This window comes from Microcaecilia unicolor, chromosome 1 (genome assembly GCF_901765095.1).
Source record: "Microcaecilia unicolor chromosome 1, aMicUni1.1, whole genome shotgun sequence".
Lineage (NCBI taxonomy): Eukaryota > Metazoa > Chordata > Amphibia > Gymnophiona > Siphonopidae > Microcaecilia > Microcaecilia unicolor.
In genome coordinates, this window is record NC_044031.1 from 553,550,812 (window position 1) to 553,568,476 (window position 17,665).

The 17,665-nt window shown below is 42.8% G+C and overlaps 1 protein-coding gene across 1 annotated transcript in view; it reads right to left on the reverse strand.

The window, feature by feature from the left end:
- The window catches only part of UBR5 (ubiquitin protein ligase E3 component n-recognin 5), a 651,214-nt gene that overhangs the window by 251,120 nt on the left and 382,429 nt on the right, over positions 1-17,665 (reverse strand). The window contains 3 exon segments of the mRNA XM_030189847.1: positions 2,251-2,342; positions 11,046-11,194; positions 11,762-11,859. Of these exon segments, the coding sequence (XP_030045707.1) occupies positions 2,251-2,342; positions 11,046-11,194; positions 11,762-11,859 (339 nt within the window).

Consider the following 17,665-nt stretch of genomic DNA (forward strand, 5'->3'; position numbering starts at 1 on the left):
CAACTTCTCCAGATCCTCTCCAAACAAAGTAGTGCCCTGGAAGGGCAACTGACCGAGGCACATTTTCCAGGCCAGATTCGCTGACCACTGCTGTAACCAAAGACTACAAAGGTGAGCAAAGGCAAAGCAAAGGACTTTGCCGATGCTTGGATCAAATCATATAGGGTATCTGCCAACAAGGCGGTTCCCATCTCATCTACAAATTAGTCACATCTTCATCAGACGCCTCCGCTGGGACATCTGGAAGGCGAAAACAGGCAGGAGCTATGTAGCCGCTACAGATGGCAGTCAGTAGAGCCAATGAGGAAACCTCAAAGGAGCATGTACGAAGAGCCTCCATGTGGCGATCCTAAGGGTCCTTGAGGGCAGCCCCACCATCTTATTAGCAACCAAAAACATTCCACGTCAGCTGCATGGAGCTGATACAAAAAAAGCCATGGCCCTCGTGTGCACAGCAGAGCATCTGGTTGCTGCCACTGCGCGTCCATCAGCTCCATCAAGTCCTCATTAAGGGGAAAAACCCTCAGTGGTTTACTGGTACCCTTCAGAAGAGAGTACTTTGAGGAACTGTAGGCAGATCCTCAAGACCCAAGCAGTGAAAAACCTGGGAGGTCAACCTGGGAGGTAAACCAGGGCAACTCCTAAAGACGAAAAAGCCGGAACACCGAGATATCCTCTCCCAGCGGAAACTCTGACTCCGCATCCAGGTCCCACATGCCCCCAGTAATCCTCCTCTGGGACATCCCCCTTCAAAGGAGGAGAGGAGGCCCCCATCAGATCTGGACCCCCCCAGCAATGATGCCCTCGGGTGCTTGGGACCCAGGGGAATTTCAAGGGCCCAAGATTCCACAGAATCCACTTCTGGGTTCTCATGCTTCAAACAATATGCCCGATGGAGAAGCAAAATGAAATCGGGGAGAATACAGCAAGCTCAGCGATATCCTGGCAGCAGAGGAGAGGGGCCCCCTGGAGTGCCCTGACTGCCCCATGCCTCGCAACACCATGCAAACAGGACGATGTACTGCCCGAGCCTTCCCGAGCAGCCTAGGGGTCCTCCACAGGCCTCCCCAATGCAGGATTAGCAACTCCTGATGGCCCCACCATGGCCAAATCATCCTCTTCTGACACCTCTGCAGAAACGCAGCACAGACCGGAGTCAAGGGATGACACACGGCAGACCTGATAGTCTGTGCTTCGGCATGGTTTAGAAGTAGGCGCAGCCATGCACCAAAGCATGGAGAAAACATATCAAAGCGACCCCCTCTACAACTGAATATGGCCACCAGAGCCGAAACCGAGGAGGATTACTTTGAAGAAACAAGTACTGCCGGCTTTGATCCGAGCTCAGCCTCTTAGCTCTTGTTTTGTTTCTTTTTGTTTTCCATTTGCAAAATTGTAGCTGTTGCTCCGTTCTCGCTTCAAGAAGTCTGAAAGACCCCTCTCTAATGGAAGAGAGAGCAGAGAAGGGGGATGAAGGGGGAAGGGACCCGCACTCCACAGTGAGCACCCTCAGGCAACACCCGTTGAACTCTCACTAAATCATGACCCTCGACGGGGATCCAAGTACTGTGGTACGGAAGGAAGCTATACACAAGGCACATAAGCAACATCAAAAAGTGAGAACCGGCTATGAATTAAATAATGCCCATGTGCTGATACATCATACATATATACTTTTTTTTAATTAGGCGCCGCCACAACAAATGGAAAGAAACAATTTGCAGGCAAAACAGCTTAGAACTCTGTTGTTTCCAGACAAAGGAGAAGGCCAAACACCATTCTTTTTCTTTTTTTAACTTTCTAATGAATTTAGTCAAAAAAGGAGAGGCCCGGTCTGCATAGGCACCTACCTACCATCTGCTGAGGAGACTAAGAAATGCTGAAGAGGCTCAAAACAGCACAGGGCTATTTACAGTGACCTCTCAGTAAGTTCTCAGTCTCCCTATCTGCTGGTAAGAGGGCACATACCCACTCCTCCTTGGGAATGGTCCGAAGCAAACGCTAAGGAAAATACCTTAGCTATTCCTGGCTCAATCTAAAATTTGAGGAATACAACCTTTCTCCACACCCCCCCCAAAACGTGACAAATTGAGTGCCACAAAGAAATATTGATCTGTTGGGAAATTTTCACTGTTGTAGCGTACTGAATGTTACCTCTGAGCATTTGAGTTAGTCTCAGATTTTTTTTATGGAGCGGAATTCCCCTCTATCTGTATAGTGTACCATAAAAAAATCATACTTCATACTCACTTGCAATCATGACCTTTGTGACACACCCTTGCACATTCTGTGCAGCAGCAAAGAGATTCCAACAAACCACATGTGCGACACTCAAAAATGTCCTGAAGAGATAACAATTCAATCCATGTTTAATAAACATTAAGAAGTATGGAAGCAAATCTGGTCAGTAATGCTTCAAATGTATTCTAATGGTAAAAGTATTTCTAAGCATTATAAAATGTCAAATGCTAATCAAATCTGCTTTATTTTGGTACTATTGTTTCTAAAACTTTTCATTTCCAAGGAAATTTGTTCTTGAATCTGAGGTGGCAATTCTATAAAATGGTGCCTCATTTTAGACACCACAAAAGGGTGCACACCTAAGCCATTACAGAATATTAGCACAAAGCTGCACTGTGCCAAAAGTTAGGCACGCCTACTTACGATGGGTCAATGGCTGGTGTAAGTGGGCAGGCCTATGGAATGCACACAACTGATAGAATTCTATGTTGAACAGGTTGTTTCCGATATTTTATTTATTTTAGCTACAGCATTTCCATCCACATTTTCCAATTAGTGTTGTTTCAATGTGGCTTGAAGAGGGATGGGGGAGAAGTGAGGCAGGAGTAAATATGAAAAACAGGGGGAAGAGCGGAAGGGTGGGGAGGTGGACATAATAGCGGAAGATAATGTGGGGTCGTAACCAGGCAAGGGATGGAGGGGACATTGCAGTGATGACTATTCATAGCTGATGCACAGTGGAGCTTTGTAGAAAGATTTTTTGAAAAAGTGGGCCTTCAGTCATTTATGAGAGTTCAGGTATCTTGGCTCCTCAATGCTTTAGAGAGTGCATTCAAGCTCTTAGTGCATGGGTTGGTGAACGTACACCCTGGTAGTTGGGAAAATACAGAGTGAGATAGCTTCGTGCTTCTGTGTGTATGTTGCGTAGCAGTAGGTTCATTAGGTTCGACATGTATTCCAGAACCAGATGATTCTGTATGCTAGTGTACAGAGCTTATCCTTGCCTGTACAGAGAGCCAATGCATCTGGAAGACTTCTCTCAGAAAGTAGCTTCTGATGCGCCTCAGTTTCCACAGTGTATGGAATATTTTGGTCATGGTATTCTTTGTTTGTGCTTCAAAGGACAGGTTTTGGTCTAGTATGACTCCTAGGATTTTCAGGTTGACTGCTATTGGGTAAGGTGGTCCCGTCAAGGGAAATGCTGGAGATGGCCTCCTTGCAGTAACTGGATGTACGCACTAAGAATTGAGTCTCATCTCAAGTTTGAGTTTTAATGCTGTGGTTCAGGATTCCAAGATATTCAGGCTTTGAGTTAAGGTGTTTATTTCTGACGTGTCTTGACTAAATGGGATGTAATACGGATACATCATCAGCTTAGATGAATGGACTGAAGCCATGCTTTGATAGAGTCCTTGCCAGTGGGGTCATCATTATGTTGAACAGTGCAGGTGAGATCGGTGAGCTTTGCGGTACCCCCACAGCCTGCCTTCCATATGTGTGTGTGTGTGTGGGGGGGGGGGGGGGGGGGGGGGAAAGTATATCGAGTATGTTGTTCATTTTGACCGGGGAAAGATTTTGATGTTAGGGAGCCTTTAAACCATTGTAGTCCCTCGCCTCCGATACACAGTTTATCCACATGTCCAATGAGCCTGACATGTCGAATTGTAGAAACAGGATTTTCTTGCACATGCTGATTTCACTTTTGAAGTTGGCCAGTACCGCCAGCACCAAGTTTTGGTGCTGAACTGAGGTCTGAATCCCGATTTGCTATGGAGAAGTTGTTGAAGTAGTCCATTAGTTGACTGGCAATCAGGCCTTCCATTACCTTGGTCATGAGTGGGATGAGGCCACTGATTTGCAGTTTGAGATACTGCTTCAGCTCTTTTACATTATTCTACCTCTCCCCGTTGGGAATAGGCCGTTGGTTAGCATGAATGATATGTGAGAGTGAATTTGAGTTGTAAAGTGTGTGCTAGGGCATTTTTCTTTAGGTAAATGGAAAAATCCAATAAGTTAGCATTTAACTTTCAAAAAGGAGACTATGATAAAAAAAGAAGAGTGAAAAAAAAAAAAGGAGCAGCTGTAAAGGTCCAGAAGTTACATAAGGCTTGGATGCTGTTCAAAAATACCATCCTGGAAGTCCAGGCCACATATATTCCATGCATTAAAAAAGGGGGAAGGGAGGCCAAACGAGAGCCGGCATGGTTAAAAAGTGAGGAGAAAGAAGCTATTAGAGCTAAACGAAAATCCTTCAGAAAATGGAAGAAGGATCTGACTGAAAATAATAGGAAACAGCATAAAGAATGGCAAGTCAAATGCAAAGCGCTGATAAGGAAGGCAAAGAGACTTTGAACAAAAGATTGCGTTGAAGGCAAAAACACATAATAAAAACATTTTTTTTAAAGATATATTAGAAGCAAGAAGCTGGCAAAAGGATCAGTTAGACCACTAGATGACTCAGGGATAAAAGGGGCAATCAGGGAAGACAAAGCCATAATGGAGAGATTAAATTAATTCTTTGTTTCGGTCTTCATCGAGGAAGATTTGAGAGAGATACCAGTGCCAGAAATGGTATTCAAAGCTGACGAGTCACAGAAACTGAATGAAATCTCTATAAACCTGGAAGATGCAAAGGCACAATTTGACAAATTGAAGAGTAGCAAATTGCCTGGACCGGATGGTATTCATCCCAGAGTACTGATAGAATTGAAAAATGAACTTGCGGAACTACTGTTAGTAATATGTAATTTATCTTTGAAATCAAGTGTTGTACCAAAAGATTGGAGGGTAGCCAATGTAATGTCGATTTTTTAAAAAGGTTCCAAAGGTGATCCAGGAACTTATAGACCGGTGAGCCTGACATCAGTGCCAGGAAAAATGGTAGAGACTATTATAAAGAATAAAATTTCAGAGCATATTCAAAAAAATGTTTTAATGAGACAAAGCCAATATGGATTTAGTGAAGGGAAATCTTGCCTCACCAATCTACTACATTTCTTTGAAAGGATGAAAAAATGTTGATAAAGGTGAACCAATTGATATTGTGTATCTGGATTTTCAAAAGGCATTTGACAAAGTACCTCATGAAAGACTCCAGAGTCATGGGATAGGATGTAGTGTTCTACTGTGGATAAAAAAAAACTGGTTAAAAGATAGAAAACAGAGAGTAGGGATAAATGGTCAGTATTCTCAATGGAGAAAGGTAGATAGTGGGGTTCCCCAGGGGTCTGTGCTGGGACTGCTGCTTTTCAATACATTTATAAATGATCTAGAGATGGGAGTAACTAGTGAGGTAATTAAATTTGATGACAACACAAAGTTATTCAAAGTTGTTAAACTGCAAGAGGAGTGTGAAAAAATTACAAGAAGACCTTAAAAGACTGGGAGACGGCATCCAAATGACAGATGACATTTAATGTGAGCAAGTGCAAAGTGATGCATGTGGGAAAGAGGAAACCAAACTATAGTTACGTGATGTAAAGTTCCACATTAGGAGTCACCAACCAGGAAAGGAATCTAGATGTCATCGTCGATGATACGTTGAAACCCTCTGCTCAGAAAGCAAATACAATGTTTGAGGGCCCTTTTACTAAGCCGCATAAGTGTCTACGCATGACAAAATGGAGTTACCGCGTGGCTGTTGTGGTAATTTATTTTTGGCGCGCATCTGATACGAGCAGCCGAAATTTTTTTTTTAATTTTTGGACACGCGTATCGGACACGCAACAAGTGGCATTTGACATGCGTAGGTCATTACCACCTGGTTACCAAATGAGACTTTACTGCTAGGTCAATGGCTGACGGTAAGGTCTCAGACCCAAAATGGACACGCGACAATTTTCATTTTGCTGCACGTCCACTTTCAGCAAAAGTTTTTAAAAAGGCATTTTTTGCAGGTGTACTAAAAAATGATTTTGCGCGTGCCCAAGACATGTGCCTACTCTACCACTAATCATTTCTCTGCTAACCATTTCACAGGCCATTTTTCAGCGTACCTTAGTAAAAGGGCCCCTTAGGTATTAAGAAAGGAATCGAAAACAAAAATGAGGACACTATAATGCATTGGTATTGTTCCAGGGTACGACTGCATCTCGAATACTGTGTGCAATTCTGATCACCGCATCTCAAAAAAGATATAAGTGAATTAGAAAAGGTACAGAGAAGGGTGATGAAAATGATAAAGGGGATGGGACGACATCCCTATGAGGAAAGGCTGAAGCATCTAGGGCTCTTCAGCTTGGAGAACAGACGGATGAGGGGAGATATGATAGATGTCTATAAAATAATGAGTGCAGTGGAAAGGGTAGACGTGAATCGCTTGTTTATTCTTTCCAAAAATACTGCAACTAGGGGGCACACAATGAAGCTACAAATATTTCTTCACTCATCATGTGATTAAACTGTGGAATTCTTTACCAGAGAATGCAGTAAAAGCAGTTAGCTTAGCGGGGTTTAAAACAGGGTTTGGATAGCTTCCTAAAAGAAAAGTCTATAAGCCATTACTAAGATGAACAAGGGGAAAAATCCACTGCTTATTTCTAGGATAAGCAGCATAAAATGTATTGTACTGTTTTGGGATCTTACCAGGTAACCTGGATTGGCACTGTTGGAAACAGGATGCTGGGCTTGATGGACCTTCAGTCTGTCCCAGTATGGCAACACTTATGTTCACTTATGTAGTAGGGGCAGGTATCTAACATGCAGTAGGCCTTGGAGAGCTTCTTCACAGAGTGGGTTACTGCTTCGAGTGTGGGTACAGTAAACGATGTCCAGACTTTGTCTGCTACGATTTCTGTTTACTGTTCTTCGATGTAAAGTTTTAGATTTCTAATTTCTTAGGTCAATGATCTTTTTTTCGAAGTACCTTGCTAAATCGACTGCAGATGGGGGTACCTCAGTTTTTGATGTCACAGGGTTTGTCTATTAGGTTGTTCATTAGCTCATATAAGTTCTTTACATTTCTGTAGTTGGTTCCCACCTGCTCTCTGTAGTATTCCCATTTTGCGTGTCTTATATTCACCTTGTAGCATTTGATGGAGTCTTTCCATGCAAGTTTGGATTTTTCGTCTCTCCATTTTTGCTCTAAGCTTCCTGCATTGGCGTTTTAGCTTTTTCAGTACCTCGTGAAACCAGGGGGATGGTTTCACTCTCTGTTGCTGTTTCGTCTTTAGGAGGGTGATTTCGTCTGGTATATATTTGCATTTTTCATCCCAGGTTGTGAGGAATTCAGTGGCATCTGTTGGGATACGTTTGGTGGTGTTGTGGATTCTAGCCTAGAATTTCTCACTAGTGAGTTTGACACAGAATATGTATTGTGTTGGTGTTTTCATGGGTTGAGTCGGTGTTTGTCTCCAATTTAATGTTAGGTGAAGTCTTTGGTGACCTGACCAAGGTACTTCTTCCCACTGTAGTCTCCCACGTAAAGGTCTTGATTGATGGTGAACCTGTAGGTAAGATGGTCCAGTATCAGGCTTATTTTCGAAAGTGATCGCCGGCGATATTCCGACATAAATCGGGAGATGGCCGGCGATCTCGCAAAAGTGGCAAAATCGGTATAATCGAAAGCGGCTTGTTTTACACCATCGCTGCTTTCCTGTCGCCGCGCCGGCGAAAGTTCAAGGGGGCGTGTTGGCGGCGTAGCGAAGGCGGGACATGGGCGTGGCTACCAGATGGCCGGCTTTCGTGGATAATGGAAAAAAAAAAGCGGAGTTAAGCAGTATTTCGCTGGATTTACTTGGTCCTTTTATTTTCATGACCAAGCCTCAAAAAGGCGCCCCAACTGACCAGATGACCACCTGAGGGAATGGGGGATGACCTCCCCGTAGTCCCCCAGTGGTCATCAACCCCCTCCCACACTAAAAAAATAGAACCATTTTTTTTTACCAGCCTGTATGCCAGCCTAAAATGTCATACCCAGCTCCCTGGCAGCAGTATGCAAGTCCCTGGAGCAGTTTTTAATGGGTGCAGTGCACTTCAGGCAGGCAGACCCAGGTCCATCCCCCCCCCTACCTGTTACACTTGTGGTGCTAAGTGTTGAGCCCTCCAAACCCCCCAAAAACCCACTGTACCCACATGTAGGTGCCCCCTTCACCCATAAAGGCTATGGTACTGGTGTAGAGTTGTGGGGAGTGGGTTTGGGGGGGATCTGGGGGTCTCAGCACCCAAGATAAGGGAGCTATGCACCTGAGAGCTATTTGTGTATTTATTAAAACATTTTTAAAGTGCCCCCTAGCGTGCCCGGTTGGTGTCCTGGCATGTCAGGGGGACCAGTTCACTACAAATGCTCGTTGTTCCCATGACCAAATGCCTTGGATTTCGCCGGGTTTGAGATGGCCGGCATTTTTTTCCATTATCGCTGAAAAACAAAACCGGCAATCTCAAACCCGGCGAACTTTGGCATTTGGCCGGGCTAAACCGTATTATCGAAAAATATGGCCTGCCATCTTTTTCAATAATATGGTTCTGGCCAGCTGTTGCGCCGCCGGCGATCTATTTTGTCGGCGACGTTCGATTTTGCCCCTCTATGTGACCTTTAATGTGTGTTTTAGGAGTTGGGGGGTGGTATGGAAGTTACACATTGTTAGGAAGTCTCTGCAATTCTTGCATTATTCATCTGCCATGCTTATCTAGATGAAGGGTGATGTCTCCTTCGACCAAGATGTTTGAGTAGGACGTGACAACATTTGAGATGAAGTCCATGAGGTCCGATTGATACTCTGTTCATCTTCCCAGTGGACTATATAACAAAACTACACATAGGTGGCCCGAGAGTCGTCTGTTATTTTGATGGCAGATATTTACAGTTGTGGGGTTATGAGTTCTGCAATAGTTTTGGCCTGGAAGAAGGATCTGTATAGGACTGCTATTCCTCCTCCTTTTTTCTGTGCCCTGCTCCAATGCGATATTTTACATCTCAGGGGGCATATTTCATTGAGGATTGGGTCATCCTTGGAATGGAGCCATGTTTCAGTGATGGAGACCAGGCATAGTATTTCTCTTTCAATCTAGTCTCTGATTATCTCTGCTTTATCACTGATCGTGCATTAATATATACAGTGGGAATAGGAAGTATGTTTTCCTTGTTTGTAGGTTCTGCTGAAATCCTGATCAGCTGCCTCTGGATTCGTTTTCTGGATTTACTGTGGTATTTTCAGATCCTTCTTTGTTTTAATTTACTGACTGAGTACATATGCGATGTCAGGCTGTTCATGGTGTGCATTAGTCTGAACCCTGTGAGGATGTTCGAATGCCAGCTATGGTGTGAGAGGACCAGGATCGTCTGTTTGTCCTCACGTACGAGTGTGGAGGTCCTGATTGTAAGAATGAGCAGTATCAGTATTAGGAGCCTCTGGTAAAGTGTTTTGTGAGGTGTCATTGCTTCTGGGTGAGGTTCTTAGTGTTGTCTATTCCTTTGTGTTCGGGGCTGCAAGTCCTCCACAGCACCTGGCAGGCAGCTGGAGGGAGCGCTTGGCACCTGGAGCAGAGGCCTTGGGTGGATCAGACCTGGGAGTCATCCCGGAGTAGGCTGGGAGGATATATAGATGGGCTGAAAGTCCTCCACAGCACTTGGCAAGCAGCTGGAGGGAGCGTGAGCACCTGGAGCGGAGGCTCTGTCCACATGTAAACCCCCCCCCCCCAACACTTGTGTGCTAAGCGATTTAGGTGCACTGTTTATAGAATAGTGTCTAGCACCTACACACATATAACTGCTTAGTGATGTAATCGCTTGCGTTAAGCACTAATAATAATATAAACCAGGCACCAGCTTATAGAATTGCATTGTAAGAATTTCTGAATTTTTTACGCAGTAAGTAGATAATCATGAGATGTCGAAAAGGTACAAGAAAACAGCACACCGTACGTTAGGGCGAGCTGTTAACAGCAATGTGAAATTTTCAACTTCAGTTTCATTAAATTTCAAATGTTAAACAAACAAAATAAAAAAGCCAACAAACATTTTACAAATACGTGTTTTCTTAAGAGACCCTGCAACAAATGGATGTACAATTAATAAATCAGGAGGGCCGTGCAAAGGGTGGATTTGGGGTTACAGCATCTGAAATATATAAAGAAATATATATGAATATTTCAGTCATGGGTGCAATGCAGCCTCATTTTTGTGGGAAAGCGACCTAGTGGTAGGAAGCAGCAAGCTGAGAATCACAGAAATTAGAGCGCCAATCCCGCTTCTTCCACTAATGACTTTGGACATATGACATCACCCTCCACTGCTTGTAGTACAAATTGCAAGCCCCATGAAATAGGGAAATACCCACTGTACATGATTTCTAAGTTGCCTTAAACTCAGGATTTGAAAAATCAAGTAATTAAATCTAAAATCCATTACACAAAGCAAACTGCTGCATTTCAGAGTAGAAGAGTCAAACATTGACTGCTGATAGGAATAATTGGTCTGATATGAATGGACTATATTATCATTATTGCAGTTCTTTTTCCTTTTAATTTTATTATATATTTTGAGTATTGTAAACCGCTTTTATATTTGTAAAGTGGTATAACAAATTTAGGGCCCTGTTTACTAAGGTGCACTAGCGTTTTTAGCACGCAGTAACTGTATAGATGCCCATAGGAATATTATAGGCATCTACACAGTTAGTGCGCACTAAAAATGCTAGCGCACTTCTAGCACAGCTTAGTAAGCATGGTCCTTAATAAACTATAAACATTTCCTCCTCCACAGAAGCCAGTTTTCCATACAGAAAAGAATGAGGCATCTGGTGATCAGATTAGCTGATATAGCTTCAGAATTTCATACAAAATACAAGATACCTGGCTTTGCCTACCTGATTGATGTGTTCTGCCCCAGTCCATGTGAAGCTGCATGTATCATTACAACACAGAACATAAAGGGGGGAGTCATCAGGATTTGTGCCTGGTGGGCAAACCATTCCCATAAACACGTCTTCCTCTTTCTCACTTGAAGTTGCCTCAGCTAGAAGATCCATATATTCAATATTTATTTTTGAATCTATATTAAATATGTATAACAACTTAGAGCAGACTAACCAACACTCTACATAATGGCATATTTACGAGACTATTTTGAAAATCTTTGATAACTTTTCATATGAATCCTTTAGTGCAGACAATACATGGTATGTTTGCATTTCTACAAGGACATTGAAACAAAAGCATAACCTGCCAAACTAAGAAAATTATAAAACCATATCAATCCATCAAAACTATATTGCAATGCCAAATTCTTAGACAGATACAAGTCATATGACCTGAAAGTCTCTGTCCACCATCTTACATAGTTTTAAGATAAAAACACTTTCAATATCTATTATTAGAATGGACCTCACAGGATTTTCTTCCCCTGCTAATTGATTTTTAATCATTGTTTGTTAAAATACTGAAAATACCTTAAAATTGGGTGCCAGTTCTTGTGTTTGCCCTACTTTGAGTATTTTCTTTAGCTATTTTTTCTTGAACACTGCTATGAAGATTTCTAAGAAGAATAAAACATGGATTGGAGCTCTCTAAGGCAATTATTTACCTTTTGCAATTTTCTGCGCTGTTTCCAGAATGGTGATAGCAGCAGGATAAGCTCTTCCACTGACTGCAGACATGAATGGCGTCATTCCTCTTGCATCCCTTGAAGAGGAGTAAAAAATGTGTGGCTGTCCATACATTAATCCACATATCCAGCCATCAATTTTTTAAATGTATGCAGTTTCTACAGCAGCATCATAAAACTATGTCTCTTTCCACAGTGTAAACAAAAGATTGGCAGAGGAACAAAATAAGAAGAATCAGACAATGCATTCTCATGTGCCACACCTCTGATATGGACTTCACTACCTGATGGACCGAGACTGCTTTCAAATTATTGCTCTATGCACAGACATTTGGGGAATCAATAAAGCTCAATACCTTCTTATGCTCCTTGTCTTACAGAATTATGTTGGTGAATGAAGAATATTTGTAGAAATGAATAGGGAAACAATAGTGTGTTTTACTATGACCAAGAGACCCACAGTTAACCATCATTGTTTGGGCCAATAAAAATATTAATTTGTCAGGGCTTGAATTAATATGCTTTGGGAATATAAAATGAAATATATATGAAATAATTTGGTTATAAAGACATATATATGACTATCTGCTCCTTTTTTTTTTAATTTGCATTTAGTAATTTGAAAGATCAAAGGATAAACTTTGAAAGACAAAACCAAACAAAATTCTAGTAAAATATTAACTCTATTACAAACTTGTGGGGGACAATATCATAATCCATAGGAAAAAGGAATTTAAAGTACAAACAAGAAAAGGGAGTAAAACAACTTGTCTATATCCTAACAGACCACATTTAAATAGATAGAGAAGTTACAATTACTGTTTCAAAAGAAACACCCTTTCCTTCAAGAAAACAAATTCTCTGCTTATTTGGTTCAAAGAAAATATAATGAACATTAAGATATGAAATTACAGAAGGAAGCAACATCATCAAGCAGTATGTCCGCTTGAACAGAGAGCTCTCATCCACCCACAGCAATATTTAGCGATACTTCACCACCCAGCAGCATCTAAGCCTGAATTTACTCTTTCAAAGATGAGAAGAGAACAGAGGCTCAATTATTGATGGGCACGAGTTCTGGTTCTGTCGACTTGACTCAGTTTGCATATGATGGCAGATCAGCTGTGCACCACATGTCACCACAAGTATCGGTATAATCCGGAGGGTCTTCACCCCGAGACTTACTTGATTCTAGGGTGGACCATGGGGCTGCCAAGCATACCTCTTTCCCCGAATTGAAAGACTGGCTCCAGGAAATCAAGTCTGATCTTAAGGCTGTCCGCTCAGAACTTGCGGCTCTGGGAGCTGACCTGATGGGCAAGATACTGGATCTGGACAACCGACTAGAAGAGATGGAAGGTAAGCTTGAAGAACAAGCAGAGGCCATTTGGATCCTTTGATCTGCAGGTTGCTGATATTCATCTGGGCCATCAGCAACTGGCTAAAAAGTTAGAAGATTTAGGAGCAGACACCGGAATCTCTGTTTCCGGGGTCTTCCTGAGACTCCAACCCATGCAGATTGTGAAAGTGTGGTGCAGTGACTGGCTAGCTCCCCTGCTATCAGGAGAGACAAAAGTAGACACAGGTACCATTTGTATAGAACGTGCACACTGGGCCCTGGGAAAACCAAGAAGCAACCTTTCCAAAGACATCATAGCATGTTTCTGCAATTTTAAAATTAAGGAGAGCATTCTGAAAGCAGCTTGTCTGGCTAACAATTTTCAATGGGACTTTATAACATGGAACTCTATTAAGATTTGGCCGCAGCCGCTCAAACGCTGGGCTGATTTGCGCCCCTTTACTATAAGACTTTGTGAACTGGGAATTCGATACAGATGGAAACACCCATTTGCACTTGTCTTCTATAAAGATGGACATTTGCACCAGATCCAGTCTTTGGCTGAGGCCCGTGAAATTCTCCCTGAGGGGATCGCAGGTGACCGTGACACCCACTTCTGGCCCAGTGCAGCCTTCTTCGGTCCTGAAATCCCACTCTAAGTGGCAAAGGGACACAAACATTTACATCGCCAATGATCGGTTGGTCAACTCCCTTGATGTCGGAGCCTGGGCTTTCTCTCTGCTACCACACGATGTAGAACTTCTGGGAGGAACAGGGAGATTATATGTTCTGAGGTTCTACTTCTTATGTATGTGGTGTGGTGGGCTTTCTAGGCCTTCCCTAGGAAGGCCTCCTTATTTATGGCATTAAGATAGTTGTAATAACTGTTTTGCTACTTGTTGATAGTTGAAGTCTGGTAGCGCTGTAGAAATGATTTGTAGTAGTAGTAGTTTTCTTGCTGGAATACTGTATATTTCTTCTGCAGCTTTTCTCTTTGGGTGGGAGTACGAGATGCACTTCATCAACCTGATACCTTTCCTTGTTTTCCTCCTGCGCTGTCATGCCCAAAAAGCGAGGGGTCTTGATAGCGCTTGCGGCGTCTCGTCCATGGCAAGTTTTGAAAACTATAAGTGATAAAGAAGGTAGATACCTGTTGATGGTGGTTTCTGTATACAATAGCATTTATACTATACTTAATGTGTACGCCCCTAATCAGGGACAGGGCCCTTTTTTGGAGCAGACAGAACGGATCCTACAACAATACCAACAGGGCCACTTATTAATGGGAGGGGATTTTAATGTCACCATACATCCCCCTGTAGATAACTCCACAGGATCAGCAACATACGCTAAAGCAGATAGGAAATTACTGAAAAAGCTAATGGTCCGCTGGGGACTGATAGACATATGGCGAAAGAAGCATGGTAATGGGAAGGATTATACATATTACTCCCCCAAATATAAGTCATATTCTAGAATAGATGGCTGGTTAGGAGATGTTAACATAGCGAGTAAGACACAGGGTACCAGCATAGAACCCCGCACATGGTCTGACCACTCTCCGGTTGTGCTGACACTTACACTGGGGGCTCATTTTGTAGGCACAAGATACTGGCGACTAGACGACACTTTGCTATATGATGAGAAGAATATACGGGAGATAGAACAACATATTGTTAAATACCTCAAATTCAATGATACGGGCGAAGTCAAGGTGAGCACTTTGTGGGAAGGCCTAAAGGCAGTGACCAGAGGGCATCTAATAGCATTGCAAGCCCATATACTAAAAACTCGTACGGAACAGGAAAACAATATTAGAAAGGAACTCAGACAAACAGAACAGAAACATAAAGCACAGCCAGCTGACACTAACGAGGCAGAGAAGCTAAACCAATTGAGATTAGCACTTAATGAGCTCCAACTGGAAAGCCTAGCTGCGCAATTACAGCAAACTCAACAAGAACACTTCGAGTTCGGGGAGAAAGCGGGTAGGCTACTGGCCAAGAAGCTTAAAAAACAAACTCAACGAAACCACATAGGGGGGATACAAGATGCAAGTGGAAAACACATCACACACCTAGAACAGATACAAAAAACCTTCTTAGAATACTACACCTCACTATACGAGAAAGAACCCACATTAGAGCCAGCAATTGTGGAATACCTGCGAGATAGCGGCATCCCCCAATTGAGAGGAGTGGAGAGTGAAACTATCGGCCCCTATAACATCGGACGAAATTAAGTGGGCGATTACGGACAGTGCACATGGCAAAGCACCCGGCCCTGATGGGTACACTATAAAATTTTATAAAATATTCGCAAAACACCTGACCCCAATACTAGAGAGGCTATTTAATGAACTGGAAGAGGCTCAAAAGATACCACAAACGTGGAAGCTAGCAGCAATTACATTGCTCTTGAAGCCAGGCAAAGATCCCCAACAATGTAGCTCATATCGCCCGATATCTTTGCTCAACGTAGATTATAAACTCTTTACGAAAATACTGGCCCATAGGTTACAAAAGCAGCTCCCAAGCCTGGTTCATGAAGACAAGGCTGGATTTATCATAGGATGACAAACCTTTGACAATATCCAAAGCCTCATTCATACTATTCAATATACACGGGATGAAAAAATACCGGCAGTACTGCTCTCTATTGACGCAGAAAAGGCGTTCGACCGCATCGATTGGACATACCTTTTTGCGGTGCTGCGATAGGCGGGAATAACGGGACGATACCTGCAGTGGCTACAACTTCTATATAAAGACCCGAAAGCAGTATTAAAAATAAATGGATCATATACAGCTACATTTCCGCTTAGACGCGGCACTAGGCAGGGGTGTGCTCTCTCCCCACTTCTTTTTGCTTTATCTGTAGAGCCGTTAGCCTGCATATTGAGAAATGATGAGGAAGTGGGGGGTATAGTAAGAGGGCGAAAAGAGCAGAAACTTCTCCTCTTTGCTGATGATATACTACTTACCCTCACGCAACCTGCAATATCAGTACAAAAAGCAATAGATCATGTGACATATTATGGAGCAGTATCCGGGTTTAAACCCAATCTAACCAAATCTACCCTATTAAACATAACAGTACCGAATGAAGAGATACTGAGACTGCGAGATACATTTCCATTCGCCTGGGCACAAAAGTCTATCAAATACTTAGGAATACAGATCACCCCCAATACAGCAGATCTATTTCAGGCTAACTTCCCCTTAAAGATAGATGAACTCTTTCAAGAATTAGATAGATGGGAAGGCCTCAACATATCTTGGAAAGGGCGTATCAATGCTATCAAGATGATGTTGCTCCCAAACTTATTATACTTATTTCTAGCGCTGCCTATACCGATTCCTACCTCCTTTTTCTCACAGCTAAATAGGAAGATGTTTAGATACATATGGAGGAAGCGACCTCCACGTGTTCGTAGAGCCATGATGTATCAAACACTTGACCGACGGGGCATGGGAGTACCCAATTTTTACCTGTATTACCAAGCAGCACAATTAAGAATATTAGCAGAGTGGGCCCCAGGGGCAATAAAGAAATGGATGCACTGGGAGAGAGCATGGATAGGCAGGTACGCGATAGAGGATATATTGTGGATACCAGGGGGAGAGCTGACACCTATAATACAAAGATTACCTATTAGTCTAAAACATCCTTTCCAAACATGGCTACAAATTAGAAGGCATATGTTCCCGGAAAGGAAATATTATCGAAGAACAGCGATAAGGTGGGCGGAGGGTTTCCCACTGGGGAGATCAGAAAAGACATATGACACTTGGGCTAAAGCAGGCCTATACACACTAGGGCAAGTATGGTCAGAGGAAAATATGATTAGTTTTAGGAAACTTCAGGAAGAATATGGAATGACGGAGAGAGACCTTGTTTACTATTGCTGTTTACGTAACTTTATTAGAAGATGAGCGCAAGATGAGTTAGATTTAGAAGAAACAACCCTCGAACTAGCTATGCGCAGGAGAGGGGGCAGAGGTAGTATATCCCGGATATATCTTGCATTATTGGGTAGGACAGACCCTCAAGCTAACTATCATAAGAGGTGGGAGAGGGTGTTGCAATTCGCTCACCCTAGAACAACATGGATGAGCAGTTATAAATACTTACTCAAAGCATCCCCAGCACAATCTATCAATGAAAATGGGCATAAATTATTATACTGGTGGTATTATACCCCAGATAAATTGCAAAAGATATATCAGGGAACCTCAGGACAATGTTGGCGGGGATGTGGCTTTCAGGGCACATTCTAACATATTTGGTGGACATGTCCGAAAGTAGAATTGTTTTGGGAGGAAGTGGTGAAGTTGGTAAACACAGTGCTGCTCCAATCACACCCAAAGAGGGCAGAACACTGCCTCCTCCATTTCCGGCCACGCTCATTCTCCAGTGGACAACATAGATTGGCTTCTCAATATTTTGTAGCGGCTAAGATAGCCTTAGCTCGAGCCTGGAAACAAGCAGAAACACCTACATTGCAAATGATAACTCATAAAGTAGACTTTCTATACCAGATG